Below are 26,969 nucleotides of genomic sequence, written 5' to 3'. Positions count from 1 at the left end.
CTTCATCCCATGCATATCTGTTCAAATGTATTGCGTGATCATTTTATCTAATACGAAATTAAAAATCGTTAATCTAAACAAATAATTATACAGTGATATAAAAATACACGAAAAGCAAGCTATATTCTTAAACACACACTGGGTAGTTAACGTAAGTGTTCCACCCCTGCCTGTCATCTCTTCCATCCGGACAGTGTGGGTCTGTGGGAGGACCCGACCGAAACGCGAGTGCAAACCAGAGAGAGTGAGTGAAAGAGAGAGTCGGGGTGTGCAGTAAACAGATCGTTACCAGCACAATTCTCTTCTGTAAACATCTCTAGGAAATAATATAGGTAAATTCTTGTTTTTCGCTTTAAATAAGTATATTGCAGTGGTGACGTGATGTATTTTTTCCATTTTCGGCGAGTTTGCTGTTTTGGGTGACGACTCCTGCAAAAGTGGTCTCGACAAAGGCTTGGTAGGGGAATGAGAATCACAGGGAGCAGCGAAAAAGTAGGCTATACTTACCGTGGACATTGAGCTTTCCATTCGGGAGAAGGCTAACTATGCTGCCAGGATGAGCAGTGGGTGCAGAGGAGCAATGAACGGATTCGTTTAAACTATGTTCTGGGAATGGCGCTGGGTCTCAATGTACCAAGCACATGAAGAACGGGGAGTGATTGGCAAGCTCTTAAGTATTTAATGTATTCTCGGGTACGGAAAAAATCCTGTTTGATAAGGTAGGCTAAAGTATACCCGTCAAAATCCAAAAATTGTCTATAAGTGAAGAATTGAATTATTGTTGTATTATATAATTATGTTTATTTAGACGCAGATGACTACTCTTTAGTCATTCGGTGTGCTTCATAGTCGAGGATTTCACCACAAACTATTTTGCAGTTTAACTGTGCTTCTACCTATCTCTACCTACATGACTTGTCCATTTGCCAAAAAATCTCAAATATAATATAAAGGCATTAGCTTTACAAATAGTATATAAAATGCTGCCTAATGCATTTAAAGGTGCAATGAATTAAAATCTAAATTTTAGCCCGAGCTTTTGTTATTAAGAAGGAATCGTATTCACGCGAACATCGTGTAAGTGTCAGAACTAAAAACACCCTTGTTACTGAGATTACATCTGTTATTGACACCATGCCCAGCAAACACGAGGTTCTTAAATGCACCTATCTATGATGAAATTGATAGGTCGAACACCGCCTCATAGGAAAATATCAACTACTACTTCTCTTGCCCCGCCCACTGGATCCAATAGCATCTGGGTGCAGAATTCCACGTGCACTCTCAGACTTGCACTGTCAGACTTGCACTCTTCCTGTGACGTCACTTGCAGTCAACACAAATAAACTGGAGAATTTATCTCTGCAGATCTACGACAAGGTTTATATCTTTGTATTATTTTATTTTAACATTTAAATAAATATGACTAATATATATATATATATATATATATATATATATATATATATAATATTAAAAATAAATGTTATATTATAATATAACGGCATGTATATCGGCAAAGTCTTTCATGTATATATCCAGAGTGAGGAAAATGGTTCAGAAAATCACCCTGGACGTCTCACATTCAAGCCATCATCTCTTCACAATGCTTTCCTTCTGGTCGGCGCTACAGAGCACTGACGACCAAAATAATCAGACACAAAACAGTATCTTCCCTCAGGCCATCTACCTCTTTTTTACCCACCGTGCAATTTAATAAATCTTTGTGAAATAATAATTAAGTGCAATATTAATTATATCCTCCTGATAATACACAATCTATTTTTATATAACTTTTTCTGTAAATTATATTTAATCCTGCTGCATATAGCATATACTTTCTACGTACAATAGTTTATTCTTATTTTTTACTTGTACATATTTATTTGGAAAACAACAGCTTTTTTAAATGGCCTTCCCAGTGTTGCTTTATTTTCCTCAGTGTGCTGTTGGTTTCAGGGCAGGGCATAAACTACAGTGATAAAATGTGCAACATGATGTGCACTGAGGCACCAGTTTTTTTTAAGAAAATGGTAGTATTGAATGGTGCATCTGTAAGAAGAAAACAATGAGACCAATATATACATACATTTAATAATTGTTAATGTTAGTTAATAAAAACATAGGTGTTTATTGTCCATTTTAACTTAACAAATACAAATTTAATTTAAAAATGTTTAGTAAATGTATACAAAAACTAGATTGTAAAGTTTGAGCACAAACTTTATGTTGGCTTGACAAAGCCTGTCCTGAAGAGTTTGAAATAGTTTGAAAGGTTTTATTGTTAAACTTTTTCTAACATGATGGAAAAAATAATATGACCCCAGTGTGTAAAAACCGGGCTTAGTATGTTGTTAGCATGATTAGCATGTTCGCTAGCATAATTAGCATGTTGCTAGTATGATACTCCAAGCAATGAGTTAAACGAACCAACCCCTGTGTCTCTGTGATGTTCTGATGCAGAGATATAGGTATTGCTAAACGGTTGCTAGGCTAATCTGTTTGGTTGCTATGGGCGTGGCTAAGCATCTGTCATTTGATTATACTCTAAACTATGAGTGAAACGAACCAACCCCCGTGTCTCTATGATTTTCGGGTCCATAGATATAGGCATTTGCTAAACGGTTGCTAGGCTTACCTGTTTGGTTGCTATGGGCTTGGCTTAGCATCTGCCAGTTGATGATACTCTAAGTCAGTGGTTCTCAACCGGTGAGAACACATTTTTTATCACTAAACTACTGTCATGAAAAGTTATAGTTTTGTATATGAATAACTCCTGAATAAAATTTAAAATGTGTTTAGACTGATTTAAAAAAAGAGTTTCTAAATTTGTGTTTGGAGGCATCGTATGTAGTGGCCAAAAGAATCGGTAAACTGGGTAAACTGCATACAATCGGCAAGACCCTCTTTTAGAATAATGATAGGCGATAGTGCAGCAGCCAAACTCGGTGCAGTACCACTGACCAATGACACAGTCGCTAGGAGAATTGTAGACTTGTCTAATGATATCAGAGAGCAACTGATAGAGTTTGTAAAAAAGAGTCCTTACTACCCGCTGCAGCTGGACGAATACACTGATATTGCTGGGCAGGCACAGCTCCTCACCTATGTCAGGTATCTGCGGGCGATTGAGGAGGATGTCCTGTTTTGCCGGCCTCTTCAGTTGCACACTACAGGAGATCCATTTTCATTGTCCTTGATATTTTTATCCATGAAAATGGTTTGGCTTGGGACCGATGCGTTGGCGTATGCACGGATGGTGCGCAGGCAATGCCTGGGCGTGAGGGTGGCCTAGCTGCTCGCGTTCTGCAAGCAGCTCCACTTGTGAAATGGACACATTACATGGTCCATCGTGAAGCACTAGCTGCTAAAAAAATGCCGGTTCTTTTTGACTCTGTGCTGAACCAATCGGTGAAAATGATAAATCTCATCAAATCACGGCTGCTAAACTCTCGCTTGTTTGGGGTCCTCTGCCAGGAGATGGGGTCAGGGAACGAACAGCTGCTTCTGCACACTGAAGTTCGCTGGCTCTCCAGGGGGTGGTTGTTACAGCGGTTGTATGAGCTGCGAGAGGAGGTGAAGTGGTTTTTGACAGAAATCAAATCATATCTGGCGAAGCATCTGGATGACACTATGTGGCTTGCGTCCTATTTGTGGCTATGTGGCTTTTTGTGGCTATGGGGCTATGTCCTATGTGGCTTGCGTCCTCTGTCCTATTTGGTCGATATATTTGACCGCTTAAAAAAAAGAGTTTAGAACAAATTTGATTGGTTTGTGGAAAGTGAGTGCAAATGCAGATGATAAGCGGTTTTATTAAGCGAGTCATTGAGTCGTTCATTCAAACGATTCGTTGAAACGGCCGATTCATCAAGAATGAGAGATGTTTGTGCATGGGTCGTTGAATCTTTGACTCAGCCGATTCTTTCAAAACACTGAATCATTCAAAACACGATTGAGTGTTGCTGTGAGATGCGCTATGCTGTGACCTTTGTTTGGATTCATCGGATCTATTTTCGCTGCTAAAATAGACCAAAACAGTCATTATTTCGTCTAAAATGTAAGTGACTTAATATTATTAACTTGTTTGTTGAACTGTCATATGAAATCAGTGTCACATTTTCAATCGTGAGGTGATGATAAATTAAGCGATGGTCAATTGTCAGCTCTCTTGGTCGTCAGGTCGTGTGATGCATGTTGCTGAACTGTATTCAGTTATAAGTTATAAATATAAAAACACATTTTGAGATTTAACTGCAGTATGTCAATTTAGTTTATTTGTGTGTGCTGCGCTCATAGACTTTAGAAAACGGCGCTCATTTGTTTTATTTTTCATCGAGAAGCTGCGCAAAGCATCAAACGTTTAAGGTCCTTGCACCCTGACTGAGTCTGAAACTGTCGTATTCATTTTTTCATATTCATCATTTGGTGGCTCTCAATTGTCAAAAACACCCCTCAAAATATTTGCTACGGATGCAAAAAATGCAGAAAATCGAACCCATCCGAATTAATTTTTATGACGGACGGAAGTGTCAGAGGCTGCAAACGTATAAAACGTGAGGTCGTATTTAGTTATATATACAGTATATATGTCTATATATATATATATATATATATAAAACTAATAAACTAGTCAGAATAAAGGCTGAAGTTAAAGCTTTCCTTTAGTTTTTGTGAAATAGACGCAGCCACGCACACACAAACATGTTTAAATACATTTCTGTTGACAATAAATAAATAACAATAAATTGTTGTAACAGCAATAGTTTTGTTTTTCACTTTAAAAATGTAATGATTTGCCAATGCAAAGAGAGTACCGCCACCTTTTCCCCCCACTTCAAACACTGATTATAACACAAAAAAAACATCTTTCTGGGGACTTTTTTGTTGTTGTCAAAAGCGACAAATCCAGCGACTTTCACTGGTGTCTTTGGAGACTTTTGTGGTGTTTGGAGACTTGAAAGCACGAATCACTCTGCAGTTGGGCCTACTGTGCACAACGAGCAGCGGGTGCTGCCGTGAGCCCCTCTCCCATCCAAAAGCACTCACAGGCGGTCAGTCTCTCAGTAGCCTCACGCAGCAGTCAGAGCAGAGAGGAGACACACACCCCTCCGCGTCCAGGCTGCAAATGAATCGCGCATGCGCATGGCAGCCGCCGTTCTCAGGACGGCTCTGTGGCGGTAAGCCACACTCTGTGGCGGTAAGCAGAGCGGGGTGTAAATGTAAATTTTCACTCACTCTCACACAAAAATAAATCAATGCATTTAAATTGACTCACGACATAGCTCTCCATTCACTCTAGTCTAGTTTCTTGCCAAGCTGCTTGTGCCAGCTCTCGCTAGTCTGTTATCAATCTCGATTTACATAGGCCTTTACTACAAACCCCAACAGTAAACCCACAAACATTCTTGTTAAAGATTAGATCTCAGCCCTTGCCAGTAATTTTTTTAAACTGCTAGGCAGTTGCTACACTTAGCTAAAACTACCCACGCGACTAAGACACACACACACACTAGAATCGTTAAGTATTTTCGAATATATTGGATTTGGTCGATATATTTGACCGCTCGAACGGCCTCAACCTGTCTTTGCAAGGCCTCATATTTTGCTCCTTGCAGACAAAGTGCATGCCTTCACACAAAAACTATTCAATTCAAGTTTATTTATATAGCGCTTTTCACAATGTGTATTGTTTCAAAGCAGCTTTACAGGGGCAAACAGGAAAAACAGATAAGTTAGAACACAGCACAGTGCTTGGTGTTTATACAACGAGTAAGATCATTCTAATAAATAATATCTAATTTATAAATAAATAAATGAATGAATGCAGTCTCCCTTTGAGCAGGCCAACACTGCCCTACTGTGGCGAGGAACCAAAACTCCAATGATTGATTAATGGAGAAAAAAACCTCGGGAGAAACCAGGCTCAACCGGGAGGGCAAGATCCCCTCTGACGTGTCATAGCTGCACTCAAACTGGTGACATGTGATTTTAGTTTAGCATTTAATACCAAATATTGTAACTTCAGCATTAATAAAACAAATAATCCGTCTTTGCTCTTGGTTGGGGATGTAGTGGTCTGAGCTGGGATGGTCTGATGGTCATATTTCTCTTGGCTGGTGGTGGAATTGCCTTAGATGGAGCTGGGATGGTCAGTCAGTCTGCAGCTGGCGTAATCTCAAATTGGGGATGGGCATCTGTCAGTCGTCTGGACATGGTGGAACTTCTTCTTACCTCGGGATGGGCATCCCGAGGCAGCGGCGGGAAGAGAATAAAGAGAATAATTAGCGTAGCTGCTGTTCATTAACTATGCATTAAGTGAAAGCTTGGCTGAAAAGATGTGTCTTTAATCTAGATTTAAATTGGGAGAGTGTGTCTGACCCTCGAATAGTATCAGGAAGGCTATTCCAGAGTTTAGGTGCTACGTATGAGAAAGCTCGTCCCCCTTTGGTGGATTTTGTTATTCTAGGTGTTATCAAAAGTCCTAAATTTTGAGATCTTAGAGAGCGTGATGGGTTGTAACGTGATAAAAGCTCGGTTAAGTAAGTAGGTGCTAAACCATTCAGGGCTTTGTAAGTAATTAAAAGAATTTTAAAATCAATACGATACTTAATGGGTAGCCAGTGAAGCGATGATAAAACTTGGGGTTATGTGATCGTATTTCCTTGACCTAGTAAGAACTCTGGCAGCTGCATTCTGAACTAACTGTAGTTTGTTTATCGATGATACAGGACAACCACTAAGTAGAGCATTACAATAGTCAAGCCGTGAGGTCACAAATGCATGAATAAGCTTTTCTGCGTCTGCAACACATAAACTATTTCGTAATTTGGCAACATTTCTAAGGTGGAAGAAGGCTGTTTTTGTGATATTTGAGATGTGATTTTTAAATGACATGTTGCCGTCTAATATAACGCCTAGGTCTTTAACTGTATTTGTTGGAGAAACAGTGCAGCTTTCAATTTGCAAGCTGTAGTCGGAGATATTCTGTTTACTTGATTTTGGTGCTATAAGTAATATTTCTGTTTTGCTAGAGTTTAAAAGGAAGAAATTACTAGTCATCCAATGTTTTATGTCCTCGATGCACTCTGCCAGTTTGGATAGCTTAAAGGAATCATCTGGTCTTGATGAGATATATAGTTGAGTATCATCTGCATAACAGTGGAAGCTAATTCCATGTTTTCTAATAATGTTGCCAAGGGGCAACATGTATATGGAGAAAAGCAAGGGTCCTAAGACCGATCCCTGAGGTAATCCGTAATTTACTTGCGTAAGATTTGATGATTTCCCATTTAAATGGACGTATTGATATCTGTCTGTTAAGTAAGACCTTAACCATTGCAGTGCCTGTCCCTGAATACCGATATAACTGTGTAAGCGATCTAGTAGTATTTTATGGTCTACAGTATCGAAAGCAGCACTAAGGTCAAGCAGGACTATGAGTGAGATGTTACCTTTATCTGAAGCAATAAGGAGGTCATTTGTAATTCTAACGAGCGCAGTTTCAGTGCTGTGATGCGGTCTAAAGCCAGACTGAAACTTTTCGTTCATGTCATTATTTTGTAGGAAGGTACACAGTTGAGTTGACACTACTTTTTCTAGTATTTTAGACAAGTACGGTAGATTTGAAATTGGTCTATAGCTTAAAAGTTCATTGGGGTCTAAGTTTGGTTTTTTGATGAGAGGCTTGATTACAGCCATCTTAAAGGGCCCTGGGACATGTCCTAGATTAATTGACGAGTTGATTATGTTACAAATGGGCTCAATTACAGCAGGTAGTAACTCTTTTAGTAAAATAGTCGGAATGGGGTCTAATAAGCATGTCGTCGGTTTGGATGTTGCAATTATTTTAATTAAATCTTCTTGATTTATAGGAGAAAAACACTCTAGCTTTTCTTTTTGGGTGACGGTTGAAACTAATTCTTCCGACACACTTGGAGGTTTGGTTTTAGCTATGTTGTCTCGTATTATTTCGATTTTCTCAGTAAAAAACTTCATGAATTCATTGCTACCAAGGTGCGGCGGAATACCCAGGTCAGGTGGAGTCTGTTTGTTTGTTAGTTTAGCAATTGTACTAAATAAAAACCTTGGATTGTTTTTGTTATTTTCTATGAGGTTACGGAAGTGCTCGGCTTTTGCCGCTTTTAGTGCCTTTTTGTAACAGCTTGCACTCTCTTTCTATGCAATTTTTAAGACCTCTAATTGGGTTTGTTTCCATTTGCGCTCCAGTTTACGCGTTTCTCTTTTTAAGGTGCGAGTGGTGTTATTATACCATGGTGCCGTGATCTTTCCATTTATCCTTTTTGACTTCATAGGTGCGACCGCTTCTAATGCATTAGAGAAAATGGTGCCCATGTTGCTGGTCATGTCATCGAGCGATTCTATATTAGTTGGAAAGGTTATTAGAGGAGTCAGATCTGGCAAGTTCTTTACGAAACTATCTTTAGTAGTTGAGGTGATTGTTCTACCCTGTCGATAACGAGATATACAACTGATTTCTGCAGTGCGCAGTGTACATGTTATAAGATGTTGATCGGAAACATCGTCGCTTTGAGGTATAACATCGATATTGGTTAGATCGGCTCCGTGAGATATAATCATTGTGTGATTAAGTGATTAATAATCATTGTGTGATTAAGGCGATGAGTAGGACTATTGATGTATTGTGTTACACCACAAGAGTCTAGTAGTTCTTTAAACGCCACAGCTAATGGATCGTTAGCAATATCTACGTGGATATTAAAATCTCCAACAATCAGTACTTTATCGACGTTAACTAATAGATCCGATAAGAAGTCTGCGAACTCTATCAGAAAATTAGTGTAAGGCCCAGGGGGTCTATACACAGTAACCAATGTAAGAGAGACCAATGGTTTTTTACTTTTATTTGGAACAGTTATGTTCAACGCAAGCACTTCAAATGATTTAAATGTATACATTGTTCTCCGAGTAACGGTAAGAAAGTCTCTAAAGATTGTTGCGACACCACCACCTCGACCAACCGGACGTGGCTCGTGAATATAACCGTAACTTGGTGGAGTAGACTCATTTAGACCGAAGTAATCATTTGGCTTATGCCAGGTTTCAGTAAGGCAAAGTATATCAAAACTGTTGTCTGTGATCATTTCATTTACAATAACTGCCTTTGGAATTAGTGATCTAATATTAAGTAGCCCAAACTTTAGGCGTTGGTTTTGCTCATTAAATATATTGTCTTTTGGTTTAATCATGATAAGATTTTTTCTCATACTTTTAAATAAATTATTATTTGGTTGTATTATTCGGGGGACAGACACAGTCTCTATGCATTTGAAAGCAGTTACATTCTTAACTGTAACATTCTTAACAGTTGGGTGAGAAGAACACAGACTATGGTTAAAATTTGTACTTACTAGTCAAATGGTGCGTAGCGTCTTTGAGATGTTGTCGGACAGAATTTCCGCTCCAATGCTGCTGGGGTGCAGCCCGTCGGGGCGGAAGAGCCTTGGTCGCTCCCAGAACAGATCAAAATTATTTACAAAGAGCAGCTTCTGTTCAATACACCATGACTTTAACCAATTAATAAGCGTAAATAGTCTACTGAACTTTTCGTTCCCTTGTCGGTAAGTAGGAAGCGGCCCTGATACGATGATCCTCGCCGTGGGCGATGCGTTGCGAACAGTATCGACCAGACTCCTGAAATCCCTCTTCAGGATCTCCGACTGCCGCATTCTCACGTCATTCACCCCCGCGTGCAGAACTACGGCTCCCACTCTTGCATCCTCCTTCAGAATCGCAGTTACCTGCGCAGAGACAGATAGATTCATGATCTGCACTCAAAGGTAACGTTAAAAACTAGATCTCTGGCATGGCCGCCGTTCCCTCAGTCGAGGGAACTGCAACATGTTCCCCAGCCTTGCAGACTTTATCACTGATGCAGGCACTTCACACGATTTCTCCTCACTATTTCAATCAGCGTCTGAGCACCTGTCAGCAATGAGAAAACAATTTGTGACGTACTTTAAAAAGGATTACCGCTCTTTTGCGTGGGTTTGAGATCCGTTTGTGTGCACAGCAAACGAGCTATCAATTGAAATGCAGGAACAGCTTATTGAGCTGAAGAGTGACAGTAGACTGAAGGAACTATTTAGCTCCTGCCCTCTTTCGTCATTCTGGGCAGCATTGATGCAGGAATATCCTGAACTCTGTGATGTCGCCTTGAAGATTCTCCTTCCTTTCGCGTCGACATATTTGTGTGAAGCAGGATTCTCAAAAATGACTGCACTCAAAACGAAATACCACAATCGTGCACAAATCGAGAAAGATTTGAGACTATGTTTATCAAACATTGAGCCATGAATTTAGGAACTTTGCAAGGCAAAGCAGGCTCAGGTCTCACATTAACATCACCTACCTGCAAGCTTCTGTAAAAAAATGCAGATGATACCTACTATTAGGCCTAGTAATAATAATAATAATAACGCATACATTAATGTCAGGTCTGCTGCCAATTCCCAATTATAGCAATAGCCTAGTAATGATAATAGGCCTATACTGATGATAATGATAATAATAACAACAACAACAATAAAGCATGTAACCTCATATAATTATATAGCAATAGCCTAGTAATGATGACAGGCCTACCTACCGCTACTGATGATAATAATAATAATAATGCGGGCCTAAAAATAACAGCCTAGGTCTATCTATCTATCTATCTATCTATCTATCTATCTATCTATCTATCTATCTATCTATCTATCTATCTATCTATCTATCTATCTATCTATCTATCTATCTATCTATCTATCTATCTATCTATCTATCTATCTATCTATCTATGCAAGGTGGTGTGGGGGGGAGGGGCACTGGGGCCCCAACTGCAATGAACCAGCTTTGGGGGGGCAGCTTGCAAAAGGTTGGGAACCCTTGCTCTAAGCTATGAGTGAAACAAACAACCCCTGTGTCTCTACGAAGTTCCGACGCAGAGATATAGGTATTGCAAAACGGTTGCTAGGCTAACCTGTTTGGTTGCTATGGGCGTGGCTTAGCATCTGTCATTTGATTATACTCTAAGATATGAGTGAAACGAACCAACCCCCGTGTCTCTATGATGTTCAGATGCAGAGATATACATATTGCAAAATGGTTTGCTAGGGTAACCTGTTTGGTTGAAATGGGCGTGGCTTAAGCATCTGTCAGTTGATGATGCGTCAAGCCCTAAGTGAAACGATCCAACCCCCATGTCTCTTAAGATGTTCCGATGTAGAGTGATAGGTCTTGTTAAATGGTTGCTAAGTTAACATGTTTTATTGCTATGGGTGTGGCTTCGTAGCTCAATGAAGTTTCAGGGATACTGATTGGTTGACTTAGTCAAATGAGCCCACCCCCGTGTCTCTACGACACTGTGCTGCAAAGATATCCATCTGGACTTTTTATAAGGGGAGTCATGGGAGCGGTTGCTAGGTTGGTTTAAATGGTTGCTATGGGCGTGGCTTCGTAACTTAATGTTTCTGGGATACTGATTGGTTCCCTGAGTAAAATGAGCCCACCCCCATGTCTCTAAGTGGTGGTACTGCCAAGATATTCAACACGGGACAGTTATAACGCCTTATATGGCCATATTTCCTCTTCCATTATAAGTATAGGGGGAATTTTGGGTGGCTCTTACACCCCAGGGGTGCAACAGACTCAACTCAAAGTTGCAACTGACTGCAACTGACTCAACTTTGTGCAACTCAAAGTTTGTCGCAATGTTAAGTCTATGGGATATTAGGGGGTTTTGAGGGAATGGTTTTCGAAAACCAGAACCTGGATCAGTTTAAAAAGATATAGCAACTCAAGTCAGACCAGTTTGAAGGTTTGTGGAAAGTTTGGTGCATGTAGCTTGAAAGCTCTAGGAGGAGTAGCAGTCAGAAATTTTGGGGATCACAAGAATAATAATAATAATAAGCTTTGAACAAAGAACAGTATGCTGGGTCTGTCAAGCCAACATAATAATAATAATAATAAGATAAGGAACAGTATGTTGGCGTTGTCAAGCCAACATAATAAGCTTAGAACAAAGAACAGTATGTTGGCTCTGTCAAGCCAACATAATAAAAAAATGCTGTAGATGTAGTTTTTGTTAATTAGCGAATCTTACTGAGACCGTTTGAATGTAAATTACGTCAGTAAGTTTATGTCAAATCAACACCATCAAGCACTTCTACAAACTTATTTTCACCACAAATAATTAAACAGTGACGATACGCTATCCAGTGGTTTCAACGTATGTATGCCATATAATTAGCTGGTTTAGTTTATGTTTTAAAACGAGTGACGGACAGACAGAGTGATATAATGGTTGACTAGTTCACCTATACCAACTCTTTGTATAAACAAGTACTCAACATACATCGACCGACAACATTTTGTATACTGTTTAATATATACTATCACACATGGACAATACACTTAAAGTTACGGTGACCACAAAATGTTCACGAGTTCGTCCTCGCAGAAAAACAGCTCCATTATAGGGAAAGATTGGTAGGCATGGGTGTAACAACGTTCAATAAAAGGAAGGAAGGAGGCGGGAACCGGAAGACATTTTAAAACATTTAATAAAGTAATATAACAGCCGGCACAACAACACAGTAAAACATAAATACATATACAAACACTTCGGGCCCGGACCTCTCTCCTCGACGGTCCGGTCGCTCGTTCCTTTTATATGCTCCCAATCTCCTACGTGATTCGAGGCCGGTGTGCGCACAGCTGGCGCTCATTCACAATTACTCACCAGACTCGAACCACGGTGTCGCCCCGCCTACTCTACTACAATGGGTATGCAGGTTATGCGTATTGACGTGTTGTGCAGGGAGTGGGCTCCGAGCTCACCGGATCTATCCGAACCCGGAGCACTCTACCTTGGTCAGGGCAAGAGCCCCGCCGGGCTCGGAACGAGCTCGAGCTCAGAAAACATCCCCCCGAGGGTCCTGCTGGACTGAGGAAAGTGAGAGGAGCCGGGGGTGGAGGAGGGATGTTTATTTGGCGTGAAGCATCAGGTAAGATTGGTTGTCTATTTATAATGGAGCTTGCTTGAGCTGATAGGTTAGATTCTGTGGTTGCTAGTGATGTACCAGCCGAGATGGATGTGCTGAGATTGCGTGCTCGGCTGATAGGTATTTGCCGGTGATGGAACGGCGTGCTGATTTAAATGCTTGGGTTCCTCCCGAACTTTGTTAATGAAACATAATTTCACGAGTTCGCCCTCGCAGATAAATAGCTCCGTTATAGGGAAAGATTGGTAAGCATGGGTATGCAGGTTATGCGTATTGGCTGGTTGTGCAGGGAGTGGGCTCCGAGCTCACCGGATCTATCCGAACCCGGAGCACTCTACCTTGGTCAGGGCAAGTGCGCCGGGCTCGGAACCGGCTCGAGCCGGTTAAATGCTGATAAAACTGAACATCCGCTGAAGTACGCATATATCCCCAAAATGAACCATGCTTGGCGTTACGGAGGTGCAATCCGGAAGTGGGTAACTATGAGAGGATGAGGGCCCCGCTGGGGCGGTTGCTGCTGTGATGCAGGCCTGAAGATGTGTGGTGTCTGCTGAGAACACTTGTTGGAAGCTCTGACCACTGCAGGGCTGTTGCTGCTTTGCTGCAGGATTCCTGGCGGGTGGTGTCTTTCTTAGCTGGTGGCGTCTGCGCTGCAGATCACTAGTTGGAAGCTCGGACCCTTGCGAGCTGGTCGCTGCTGAGAAAATGGCTTCCTGGAGATTGGTGTCTGTTGTAGTGTGGCTTAGTGTGGAAGCACAGGCTTCTGAGGGGGCGTTGCTGCGATGAGGCTATCTTTGAGATGATGAGACCAACATTGTGATATGGAGGAGCTGGTTGCCTCATGAGAGGTTCATGTGGCGGTGCTGACATCAGAAATGAATACCGGCTCAGCAGAGCGTCCTATGTGAGAGCCATCCTCTGCGAAGGCGTTCCCGAATGACGAGGCTGGACAAACACACTGTAGATGTTGAGCCAGTATTTACTGAGGTGTTACGACCTTCTTGGGAGTCTTGTGTCAACGTGGCCGAGGTTGCACTGACAGCCGAGACTATCAGGCAATACGGGAAAGGAGGGTTTGATGGGCTTTCCTGATGAGCGACAAGTCTGTCCAAATGTAGCTTCTAAAAGCCTCCGATGACCAGCGGCCTAGGGCTTGGATCTGTGGCTGAGATAGGCCCTTTTGGAGGGCTGTGGTGGCTGCGCCCATGCGGAAGGAGTGACCGGAATAGTTTTCTGCAGGGATTCCTGATTGGAGCAGGAAGGCTTTAAGGTGCTTCTGAAACCAGAATCGTGAAGCCGGGCGATTATATTCGTAGATAAAAATGGGATCCGATAAGGCTGCTGTCCAGGGTTGTCTGTAGCGAAGATAGGCTAGGAGGGTTCCATACGGTTGAATCTGTGACTGGAGGTTGAAGACATAGATGAAATGGCCTCTCCTGGTCTGGTCAGTCTTACTTTGCTTAATCGAGTAAGAAATTGTCTCTGAATCCAGCACTTGAAGGTCATACACTGTGGGGTGAACCGCGGGGTCAAATTTGGATGTGGGGGAGAACTCTGAGCATTGTAGAATACCGTAGAACGCCAATGTGAACATGGCGTCGAGTGTGCGGGCAACATGCTTTGAGTGGTATCCCTTTCGGAGGGTGGAGATACATTTGGTGAGAATCTCCAGGGTGATGGGTCTCCCAACATCCTGACGGGCGGGTTGGGATATTCGAATGCCCTGGATAACCATTGATGTTTGAGAGCTTGCTATGGCTGGCGACGTAGAGTTGAAAATCAGTTTGTGGAAGAACTGGAGTCCGCTTAGGTAACCTCTGATGGAGCTGGCCTGAAGACTTTTGGCAGTGTTGAGAAATGAGATGAAGGAGGTGATGGTGAGGAGTGAAAAATTCGGGAAGAAAATACTGAAAGCCCTGTGAAATGATTTGAAGCTTCTCCACGCCGTAAGGTATGATTGCAGGGTCCTGGGGGAAACTGCCTGAGCGATGGAATTGAGAGAGGCATCGAGAAGGTTATGCAGTGGGTGATTCACTGAAAGATCAACTCTGAATAAGGTGGAAGAGGGGTGGGCACAGGTTCCGCTTTGGGTGCTAGCAGCTTGAACTTCTGGAAGGCAAAACGAGATCTTCGATCTTCAAGTTCTTCGATCCAGGGATATGTCTGGCTGTTAATATGAACTGGTCGCATGCTGAGATCCAGATGAGACGTCTGAGGAACGGCATTAAGGTGGGGGAATGAGATCGCCCTTTGTTAAAGCAATGCACGACTGCCTCGTTGTCGCAATGCACTATGATGCTGGAAGCCGCCCATTCCTTGCCCCATAAGTATGCCGCAACCACCAGGGGATAGAGCTCGAAGAGTGCCGAAGATACGATAGGCCAGTGAGCTGAAGGTGGCCGAGCACCGAAAGGAGCTCTCGTTTCGAACATCTGCAAATATTTCTCAAGGAGGAAACGATCAGGATCGTTCTGTCTATTTTTCCTTTTGACAGAGAGATTCTCACGGAATCTGGTGGTGAGATCATCAAAAAAGTGGATTAGGTATGGGATCGCGTAATTATTGGAAAGAATCCAGCATATTGCCTCTGACAATACATCGAAAATTTTGGGGCTTCTTCTGCAGCCAAAAGGTAGGCGGACTGAGATGTAAAATTTTATACGCCATTGTATCCTGAAAAGATGCCAGAAGGCTGGGTGGATTGGCATGACTTTGAAGGCGGAGGTGATGTCGACTTTAGCTAGCCTGGTGCCTCGACCAGCCTTTTTGATCAATTTAATTGCAGGATCGATCTTGTGGTAGTGCAGGGAAAATTTGTCTATTGGAATTAAGCTGTTAATTATCGGAAATGAAGAACCGTGGGGAGAAGAGGTTGAATATTAAACGTTTCTTGCCTGAAAATGTTCTGGTAGCAACGCCAATGGGGTTGATGCGATAAGTGGTGAATGGAGGTACCTCGAAGGGGCCGATAATAAATTTGGCATCGATCTCCTTCTGTAAAAGGAGATCGATGCCAAATTTGCCTCCGATGCAAATAGGATCGATGCCTCCGGTTCGTTTGTTGCCGACTGTAGGTTGGTGCAGATAAAACTTTGCAAAGGGAGACTTATGACGCCGGGGTCGAAGCCGTTCGAAATGCCGGTCAGGAGATAATCAGTAAACCGCGGGTTAGGGTGCGAGGACAACTTATGAGACAAATGAGAAATGTTCACGGGAGTCGAGAAGTAAGATCTGAATATTTTATTGGCATGGGAATGCGATACAGGACAAACAAGGCGAGCGTGCGCTCCGCTGCAGAAAGTGCACACATGCAGGTACCGACAGCTCTGCCTGGTGCATTGCCCATGTTTAATTTGTTGCAGGCTTCTCGTGCGCGGGAGTCGGTGGTCTTGCGTGGATTCGAGGTAGCTGGGCGATTTGGCAGGCGCGGTACCTTAGAAGTGGACTGGTGAGGCGGAGATGTGCATGGAGGGTGAGAGGGAGAGACTAGAGGGCATTCGCCGGTGGAGTGCACCACGGATCGGCAAACAGCACAGGAGATGTTTCTCACCCCCAAGAAAACCCTACCATGCAGCTCAGCGTCCAGGGCTCCCCAATAAGGGCATTGGTTCCACTGAGCTACACGAAATGCGCATTTGGCGGAGAAAAGCTTATGATATGTGTAAAAGTGAGTTCCTCCATAGGAGAGAGCGAGCTCAGCCACGAGGGCCAAGTAATCACTTAGCTCGCGTCTCCTATCGGGGAACACCGTGCATATTACTTCCGTGTAGCGTGAGAAAGCTACCGTGAATTCAGGAAATGATAACGTGCGGAACTGTTGGGGTGAAGCATTTTTTAAAGTGAAAGATAAATCTCCGTATGTGATCTGACGCTCAACTGATGGAGGTGACAGGGGTGAAAGAAGAGAATAAAGATCGATATCCGCACCTGCCAAAATCTGCACTCTGACTCCGCTAGAGACTTGTGGAAGTTCCAGCGCAGGCGCATTTGGAGGCGCGGGCATCGCGATCGCTGTAACCAGTGAGAATGCAGGGCGTGCCTGTTGAAGAGAGAGAGAGGAGGGAATGGCGTGAACGGGAACGGGAACGGGCCAGGAGCCTGGGGCGGGAAAGGCGGATCTTACGGCGGCTGGTTGTGTGTCTAGCGGAGACGGGGTCGCGCTAGCAGCGGCAGCTGCGCCGAAGACTTGTTGTCCTGAGACCAGCGCTTGTGTCCCTAGCGAAGGCAACCTTGCGCCAGAGACGTGATGTTGAGCCGGTGCTCCTGAAGGTTTCCGGACGGCTTTTTCTGGGAGACCCACTGCGTACGAAGTGATGTCATGCGCGTCGAGCTGAGATGCCTCGGCCTGCCTGAGGTGCTTAGCCGGGATGTCCGCGGCTTCCAACGCAACAGGTGCGCTACCTGGATTAGCTGAATTTCTGCTGCGGCGTCTCGAGTGAGAGAGGCCATGCCGAGCCGCGGAGGTAGATTGCTCGTGCCTGGAATGGACGGGGACCTCGAGCCGAGCCTGACTCGTCATTGGCAGCCATTCGGGCCGACCTGACCGGCGGTGTGGCGTCAGTCTGGGACGACACGAAGAGGGTGTAGAGCTGTAGTTTTGACATCCGCCTGCTGAATGGGATTTCCGCGTTGGTGAGGGCCCTATGAAGACTCTGGACCGTCCATTTGCGGAATGATGGTATCTTGGGGTTTGCAGAGGCGTAAGACGACGCCGGTGAATGAGGTGGAGATCGCTCTGGTGGGAGATGCCGAAGCCTTGCGCTTAGATGCGCGCCGCTCCGAGCAGCGTGGCTGGCGGCCCCGAGGAGAAGCTTGTGAAGTGTCCGTAGAATCTGACTCTGAACTGGAGAGCTGGGGTGCACAAGATGGCGCCGAAAGATCTCAGACATCGTAAAGGAATTTGACGATGTTTATCTGGCGAGAAGCATCAGGTAAGATTGTTTGTCTATTTATAATGGAGCTTGCTATGGCTGATAGTTTAGATGCTGTGATTCCTAGTGATGTACCAGCCGAGATGGTTGTGCTGAGATTGCGTGATCGGCTGATAGGTATTTGCCGGTGATGGAACGGCGTGCTGATTTATATGCTTGGGTTACTCCCGAACTTTGTTAATAGAACATCATTTCTCAATCCAACACGTGCTTGTGCTACGCATGCAAAATGCAAGCCGTGCGAAGACAACGAGTGTCGACTGCAAGTGACATCACAGGAAGCGACGGTGTCTGTGCGTGCAAGTCTGAGAGTGCAAGTTGCTAGACCCTTCTCACTGGATCGCGCATTACAGAATGAGTGTCGCGGAACCAGATAGAGCAGGGGTGTCCTGCAAAGTATAGCTTCAACCCTAATCAAACACACCTGAACAGCTAATCAAGGTCTCTCAAAGCAGACTAGAAACTTCAAAACAGGTGTGTTAAACCAAGTTGGAGCTAAACTCTGCAGGACTGTAGCCCTCCATGACCGACATTGGACACCCCTGAGATAGAGCAAGCAAGCAATAAACAAACATGCGGTTAAAGATAGCTAAATATTGTGCCATCCCTGGTTGTGGAAGAATATAGTCGCTGCTTAACCTTCCTTCGGATTCCGATATTAGGAATGCTGGGTTAAAGTTAATTTTTAAAGACGTTTCAGCTCATGTGGGAAAAACATGGAGCGTTTGCTCGTTTCATTTCAATGGTGCAGAGATCTTATGTGAGTAAAACATTTTTGTACTATGCGTCACTATGCTTTGAAGATCGTTTGATGTGCCCCGAGCACTATGCGGACCTCTAGTCATTTGTATTAATTGCAGGGGTTGTCTGTGATCTTAAGTCCGTGCGAATCGCCATCTCTGTGATTTGGTGGGCTCATATATCTTTTTTCAATGTTTTATACACCATTTGCGAATTATGGAGGCTGCTTTGAAGTGTTTTGGTATTATTTGGGGTGCTGGATGATATCCATAAATTTCCTGAGTCTCGTCCAGTTAGGGATCACTGGTCTCAAATTCTGACAGGTACGTTCATATGTCATTAAACGCAATACAAGTACAGGCTATACAAACTATACGCAAAGCCTTGTCATAACATCTGGAAACAATTAGTCAGTAAATTTGAGTAAAATCATGCCGTGCATGTGCACATGAAATACTGATGTGGGGATGTTGTTTATAAATCACAGGAGATCTTCAGATAATACTCATGCCCTGTGAAAACTGTGAATGGTGCTTATGAGTAACCTAACGTTACGTCTCGAACCAAATTCAAAGAAGCCTCCAACTACGCAAACAGCTATCCAATCAAAGCGGTGTTATTAAAACTGTGCGTTTGCAGAGCTGGCCTCATAACCTGGGTAGAGATAGATTATTACTTATTGATTTTGATGTTTTTCGATGTAAATACCACTCAAACGTTATAAGTAGACCTCATATAACAGTATAAAACAATAAACAACACCACTTCATCTCACCTTTAAATGGGATACGGTCAACATTTATACGGTCAACTGTTATTTAAGAACATTATTCGGACTTGGAAATCTCATGTGGATAGGGTCTGCATAAATCCAGGAATTCAACTATACACATCTTATAAAGCGGCTGATTTTTTGGAAAATACTATTTTATACTTTTTAAATAATAAATTTGACGATATAGTTTAGGTCATCACATAGGGCCCCGAGGGTTCGCTACTGCTATGCATGCATTCGTGGAAAGCCCTTAACTTCCGGTACAAGTTCGCAAATAATAGAGTGCCTGTAGATTATTTCTGATAACAAGCAAAAGAAGAACTGTTGATACCAGAAATACACAAGGCATTCAACAATTATTTTATGTAATAAAGTTATTAGAGAACCACATTCAACAAATCGTTTATTTAATACAATTATTATACATTAAAATAGGAAAGTCACTCAATAATAACAAATTAAATAAACAATAAATAGTTATACGTTAAGTTAAGACACTAGCCAGATCGATAAAAAAACAAAGACCGGAATTACCTGCAGTCCAGGTGCGCACATCCGATAAATTGGTCTACAGAGAGCTACATAGACAAAGCACGTGTTACAGGCCACAATATCATATAAAGGTCTCCACTGAAGGTAATAGATGCTGAAAAGCCTTAGTTAATATAGGACCTTTTTATACTCTCTGATCCACACTAGTGCTGTGCTGTGCTCTACTTGTTAGCATCTGTTAAAAAAATCAGTCAACTGCAAAATGTTTTGTGAAACATGATAGCATAAATGTCAGCCAAAAAGCCTGTTTTTCAGCCAAAACGGTACACACTCAGTAGTACATTCAGTAATTCACTTTGATCTTACAGTTAGATCCAATGTGAGTTTTAAATCATTTGTTTTAGATGTAATGTAATGTTTAAACACGATTTAAGGTTCAAAAATGCTGTATTTTCCACATACCTTGCATGTTTGTATCTCCTCTTTGCCCCGACTCTCTGAAATGCACAGATTTTTTACAAAGCTCATCGCTCTGAAAAGCGAGGTGTGCTTTGATTGCCAGTTAACCAGTGCGTAGTAATTGGTTGAATACTTCAAGCATGTGACGGATATGTATCACCTCATACCATATTTGGAACATCAGGTTCCAAAGCAATTGTACTTACAGGTACGCCCACCTTATCATACCACGAACTGACTTGTGGGGTTGTGGTTACACGAGGCATTTCAGGCAGGTCTGGGTGAGCATTAGAATGCATTTTTTGTTCCAACACTTTAATTCGTGCAATTTTATGTGTCTAATACATGTGAGGGCAACTTAACACACCAAAGACACAGAAAAACATGTATTCGTGCCATATGACCCCTTTAATTCAGAGACCTTAAGCTACCATATAACCTTTTTACCTAGAGAGAATCGATCATTTACTGCAGTTACTGATGCAAAATTATACACCAGTCCCATTTAATTTGACTGGCAGTATTAATCACTCTGAGCTGTAGAGCCCCCCCTCCCACAATTTAATTGATTGTTTTTCACTGTCATGACAGTTCGTGCCCGTTCTTAGATACACTACAATGACGCCATTTGCATTTTTCCTGTTTTGATTATAATCAGAAGCCATGTAAGATGTGAGATGGTGGTCTAGTGGGTTAAACCACTGAACTGGTAAATCAAAGGTTGCTGGTTCGATCCCAGCAGACACCACCAGTGTGTCCTTGAGCAAGACACTTTACTCCATGTTGCTCCAGGGGGATTGTCCTGTAATAAGTGCACTGTAAGTCGCTTTGGATAAAAGCGTCTGCCAAATGACTAAATTAATGTACCCTGAAGAGTTGTAACAAACTAAAACTAATTTAAACTAAACTAAAATGTGTCATTTTTGTCTAACAAAGTTGCATTATTTTTTACAATCCAAGCTTTTAATCCTGTCACAGTCAGTTTGTTTCAAGATTTCCTCTTTAATTGTTTTCTCAGAGAGTAAGATGCATGTATAAAAGCTATTACATTTTTTATGTTTGTATTCTAATTCCTCCTTGTTTTGAAGGTCCCTGGAGCCAAATGTCACAACTTCTGGAAGCAGCTTGGGCTGTGGCCCATGAGCACTTGACAGCAGGCTGAGAGGTGGCCAGTATCTCTAGGTGCCCCAGTGCACTCTTAGTAACACCCTGCTTGGGCCCTGTAATGAGCAAGAAGAGTTCTGGAATGATCTGATATTTCAGCTTAGATGGCTTAATTGAAAGAGCCCATGCACTCTAATAACCTTACCAGACAAGGACTACAAAGGATCAAGGATTACTTTATACATTTCTGGTTTATCTGCAAACTGAGCATAACCATTGCAAAATACCATTTTAGAGGACTTTTTGTGCTGGCTTGGCTAAGTTTCCTTTTTACTCCCTCAGAACTGTGGTTTTGTCTGTTTTTGTCATTTCTTACCCCTCCATTTCTTTTTCATTATGGAGTTTCAAGCTGGATTTTGGAAGAATTATTGGACTTCATTTTTTCGGTTCTGGTTAACAGTGTTGTTAAGTTTGCATATGCAGCTCACCCCTGTCTACTCCTGTCCTGAAGAGTGCCGTTGTGAAAAAACATTTGTTTACTGTAATGAGAGAAGCCTCACATCTGTGCCTCTGGGGGTGCAAAAGGGATCTAAGACCCTCTTCCTCCACAACAATCAGATCAACAATGCCGGCTTTCCGTTGGACCTACACAATGTTGCTTCTGTAGAGACTGTTTACCTATATGGAAACCAGCTGGATGAATTTCCCCTCAACCTTCCCATGCATGTTCGAGTGCTTCACCTCCAGGAAAACAACATCCAGACTATTTCCAGGGGAGCACTAGCTCAGCTAGCCATGCTGGAGGAACTCCACCTGGATGACAACTCGATCTCTTCTGTAGGAGTAGAAGAGGGGGCATTTAGGGAGGCTGTCAGCCTCAAGCTTCTTTTCCTCACTAAAAACCATTTGAGCAGCATACCTATCGGATTACCAGCAGATCTGAAGGAGCTGCGATTGGATGAGAATCGCATCGCTGACATCAATGAGGACGCCTTTCAGAATGTCACCACACTACAACGACTGTTGCTGGATGGAAACCTACTGGAAGATAGGGACATTGCTCCTGGGACATTCCAGGATCTTGTGAACCTCAAAGAGCTCTCATTGGCACGCAATGCACTCACCACTCCACCACCACTGCTCCCCGGTACATCCCTGACTAAACTCAATCTGCAAGAAAATCAGATTGACAGTATTAATGTGGCTGCCTTCTCTGATCTTAAAAAACTGGAAAGGTTAGATATCTCCAGCAACCAACTTCAGTTTCTTCCACCAGGTGTCTTTGATGGCTTGAGAAACCTGAGATACCTTAATGCGAGAAACAACCTCTGGCGCTGTGATTGCAGCATTAAGTGGGTCATTGCTTGGCTTAGGTCTCTGCCATCTTTGGTAAATGTCCGTGGATTTACATGCCAAAGTCCAGAGAGGGTTCGTGGCACGGTAATCCGAGAACTGACCTTAGATGCCATTGATTGCCCAGCGGGCACAGTGCTGCATCCCTGGCCCACCCATTCATATCCATCTACATTATCACCCCGCAAGACCTCCATTATCTCCACTCCTGGATCTGCTCACATCACTACCATTTCATCCCCTGCTTTTAACCCCACCTCAGCCAACCCAACAACCCCAGTACCACAGTTCCCTCTTTTGCCCCTACCTCCCTATGAGGACCCATTAAAAATGTCCTTTCATGTTGTTAACTCTACCTGCATTGACATGAGCTGGGAATCCTACTTTACTGTGACAGCTTACAAAGTGAGATGGGTGAAGATGGGGAAGAGCTTAATGAGTGACATCACTCGAGAAAGAACAGTCCCGGGAAACCAGCGCCAGCTAAGCCTAACAAATCTAGAGCCACTTTCTCTCTATCGGATTTGCGTGTATGTTCTTGATAATCTTAACACTTATAGGCCAGGGGAGGATACTATCTGTTCTGAGGCAAAGACCAAATCCTTATCTACATATTCTGAATCTGAGCAGGCTGCTCAGCAAGACAACACCTCCACACTTTTATTGGCCGGAGTAATAGGTGGAGCAGTTTTGGTGGTCTTAGTGACACTTCTGAGCCTTATTTGCTGGCACATGCACAAAAAAAACAGGTCATTATCATCAACCAATTGGAAGTACAATCGTGGCAGGAGAAAAGATGACTACTGTGAGGCCGGCACCAAAATGGATAGCTCCATTCTGGAAATGACTGAAACAAGCTTTCAGATAGTGTCTTTAAAGAATGAGCAGCTTTTAAAAGAGGACTTCGGAATTAATCACATTTACTCTCCTAATGGAGGAATTGGCCCCAGAGACTGTCACATTAGTAACAACAGAATAGGTTACTGCAAGAGCAGCAGTGTTCCCAGTGTGGACTTCTGCCGCACATGATGCTTTTAAATGGGTGCTACACAATTTGTTGGAGGAAAATGCAATTGTTATGTATATACTGTACAATATACTTATACATATATATTTTTATTCTTAGTAAATGTGAAATGGTTTTATAAAATGGAGGCTGAAAGTGGTTTGGTTCAAAGATGCTGTAGTTATCTTTTTTTTTGTATAATCAGAGTTTGTAGGCTACCTGGTATAAGTCCTGCTTCTTGACCACTTTTAGATAATTAAACCGTTATTAACCACAGTATATCCCTTTTTTCTGCTGAAAAACACCTTCCCCTTCACCCAACCGTACTTAAAAAAAACACAGTGGTCAGGAAACAACACTGTGTTTGTGGGCTTTTTTGCAAATGGAAGCCACTTTCTAAAAACGGGGGAAAGAAGGAGCAATCATTCAGGAAATTAGCTTTTGTGGAAATCACATTGAAGTGAAAAGCACCACCCACTATTCATCACCTTGAAATTCACTCAGTAAGAGGAGAACAGCAGTTAACATGGTGTGGGGATATGAAGCATAATCAGCCATGTCTCTCATTTATCCACAAGGGGACAGCTTGTTTTGGTGTACACAGAGATTAGTGTGTTTTTTTTGTAATGCAACAGTGATAAAATGACAACTTTATGATTATTTACCTTTTGTACACAGTAATTAGCAATTACATTTTCTGTAAATTATAAATTAGGCCATGACATGTACTATTTCGAATTTGGGAATTTTTGTCCAGAATCATTTATTACCCAGAAACTTGGTGTTTCCATACTTACACCAGTGTGGGTTCATTACACATAGATCACATCGAATCACTCATGCTTTCAAATGAATGTTATCATATCCATTCATCAGTAACATAATGGAAATCCACACAATTATCTAGCTTTTGCTTTACTTATCAAGACCCATTTTTAATAATCCATCAATCAGTTCCTTGTATGAGTGCAATTAGGACAATTTTTTAGGACAATGGTCAACCAGATATCCAGGACAGAGAGCCAAGTTTGGAATCAAGACTTGCTGTGTATAGGGTTTTTTATGCACTGTTACTCAAATACTTTACTTGCATTGACAAGATTTTATTTTGTGGGCTAAATTTATACCCTCGCCGCATAATCCCTGGCCCATGAAAGAGAGAAAATATGCAGTTTTTTTGCCTGGCAGGACGATGTAAGATGGGGTAGGGGTTTGTAGTAAGGTGGAAGTTCTTATTGATGGAGTTAACCCTTCATTGCCCTCCAGTTTGGCACAAAGGTCAGACTAGATCACTGAACAGCCCATAGTGGTTGCAGAAAAACAGTGAAAAAAAGCAGCAATGACTGACAATTCCTTCAAAAACATGTTTTTTTATTGTTGTCTGTCAGAATAGGAATGGCAAAAAATATGATATTATTTCCTATAGAATCATAGTTGAATATGCTATTTTAAGATAAACAAGTCATTAAAAAAAGTGTTAACAAACTGATAATTAGTCTATATTCATTTATATCCAAACTGCTCCTGCCATTACCTAAAAACAAACATTTATTTTCAATGACTAGTATTGTCTACATTTGAGGAATACTTTGGTGACCTTGACCTTGCACAGACTGTAAACACACATGTTTTTTCAGTAGCACAAACAAAATGCTGTAAAAGGGGCTTCTACACATTCGTGGTCAAGAAAGTATTTATCCTCTGCATCCAGCAGGCTGTTCCAACCATGTGTCTCTGATTCGGTTAGAATCTGGAACAACCTTAAGATGCATTTTTCGTTAAAAGGCTTTAACTGATGTGTACCACATAAAGAATTGTTTCACTGAAGTCCAGTGCGATTGTCAGGGCTCAGGTTCCCTGAGAGTTGTTTGTGGTTGAGGAGACCCAAAATTTAACCATTACTGAGACAAATGTGCAAGTAAATGTAGTCTAAGCATTGAGGGACATTGTCGTTACATTTTTCCTGCTACATAAGACCTCAATGTTAGTTTGGAAGTTGTTATAGCTGGATTATTACCAAAACCTGAAAATATTTAATATTAAACATTAGCAGGTTTATTTATTGCCTTAAAGATATGAAGAAGTAGGTCTTAATGTAATAATTTATGTAAACTAATTCTTAATCTAAGGAATTCGATATTGTTTAAAGCAGAGATCTTTAGGTTGTGAGCAGTGGTCCGTTCCCATAATCATACCCAGTCAATCTGTTTCTTAAAAAAGCACATTGATTTGGTCTGGTATATTTACTTTAAAAGACTGTGATGTCATTTTGAACAAAGCACTAGCTCAAATGTGACCACAATGTGGTTAAATATGTCCTTGATCTTTGTATGTCCTTTTTATTGTTTTTTTTTGTTTTTAAATATTTTTTGTCACATGTACAGTATATACTGTATCCCTTATTGAAACACAACATAACATAAGTCAATATCTCAAAAGTTGACAGTGGTATTACTGTAGCAGCAATCTAGCTGATATTTAATGAATGCATTGCTGATGAGTGATTGTTTATTACTTTACAACCTGAAACTAGGTTAAATTACACAGCAAGAAATTGTTTTGTCCATTTTATTAGCATAAGGTTCACACATTTTTTTACAAAAGAGACTTATCTTACTGGTATCATCGTTTTGGTCAGTAAACTGTGAAGGTAATCCATTGGGAACCAAAGTAACTTTTAATTATTTCATATATCTATTGTTGCGTTTCCACATCCATATGTGTTGCTGTTTTCCATGTATGTGCCTTGAAATTAATTTATAATGTAGTCCTTGAAACCTTTAAAAGTTTTTACACAAATAGTAAATAGAGTAACTGACCTTTTTAAAATAAAAGAGCGATCTCAAATGATAATGATTTCGTCCATTAATAGCTCAATTTATTTTTCATTATGTTTGATTTGTTCGATTATACGTCTAGATGTCCACTAGATGGAAAATATTTTTGTGGAATAATGACGTTGTTTATCAAAAATCAACCAAGTTTTGGTGGACAATTTTGTTTGGAATTTAGTAGTCAATATTGGAAATAATAAACACAAAACAAAGACCCACGAGGGGGTAAACAGGACAGGATATATATAT

At 41.8% G+C, this 26,969-nt stretch overlaps 1 protein-coding gene across 2 annotated transcripts; it reads left to right on the top strand.

The window, feature by feature from the left end:
* The first annotated feature begins 249 nt into the window (after positions 1-249).
* Positions 250-26,060, top strand: flrt2 (fibronectin leucine rich transmembrane protein 2). Of its 2 annotated transcripts, none has more exons than XM_056765327.1 (2): positions 250-332; positions 21,512-26,060. In XM_056765327.1, the coding sequence occupies exon 2, from the start codon at positions 21,924-21,926 to the stop codon at positions 23,907-23,909; it is 1,986 nt and encodes a 661-aa protein (XP_056621305.1). In that variant the 5' UTR covers positions 250-332; positions 21,512-21,923; the 3' UTR covers positions 23,910-26,060. The 2 variants fall into 2 exon arrangements, with proteins under 2 accessions (XP_056621305.1, XP_056621304.1); XM_056765326.1 differs by having other exon boundaries at positions 267-719.
* Positions 26,061-26,969: the final 909 nt, after the last annotated feature.

Source organism: Triplophysa dalaica, chromosome 13 (assembly GCF_015846415.1).
Source record: "Triplophysa dalaica isolate WHDGS20190420 chromosome 13, ASM1584641v1, whole genome shotgun sequence".
NCBI classification, from domain to species: domain Eukaryota; kingdom Metazoa; phylum Chordata; class Actinopteri; order Cypriniformes; family Nemacheilidae; genus Triplophysa; species Triplophysa dalaica.
This window is presented reverse-complemented; position numbering and strand designations above follow the sequence as displayed.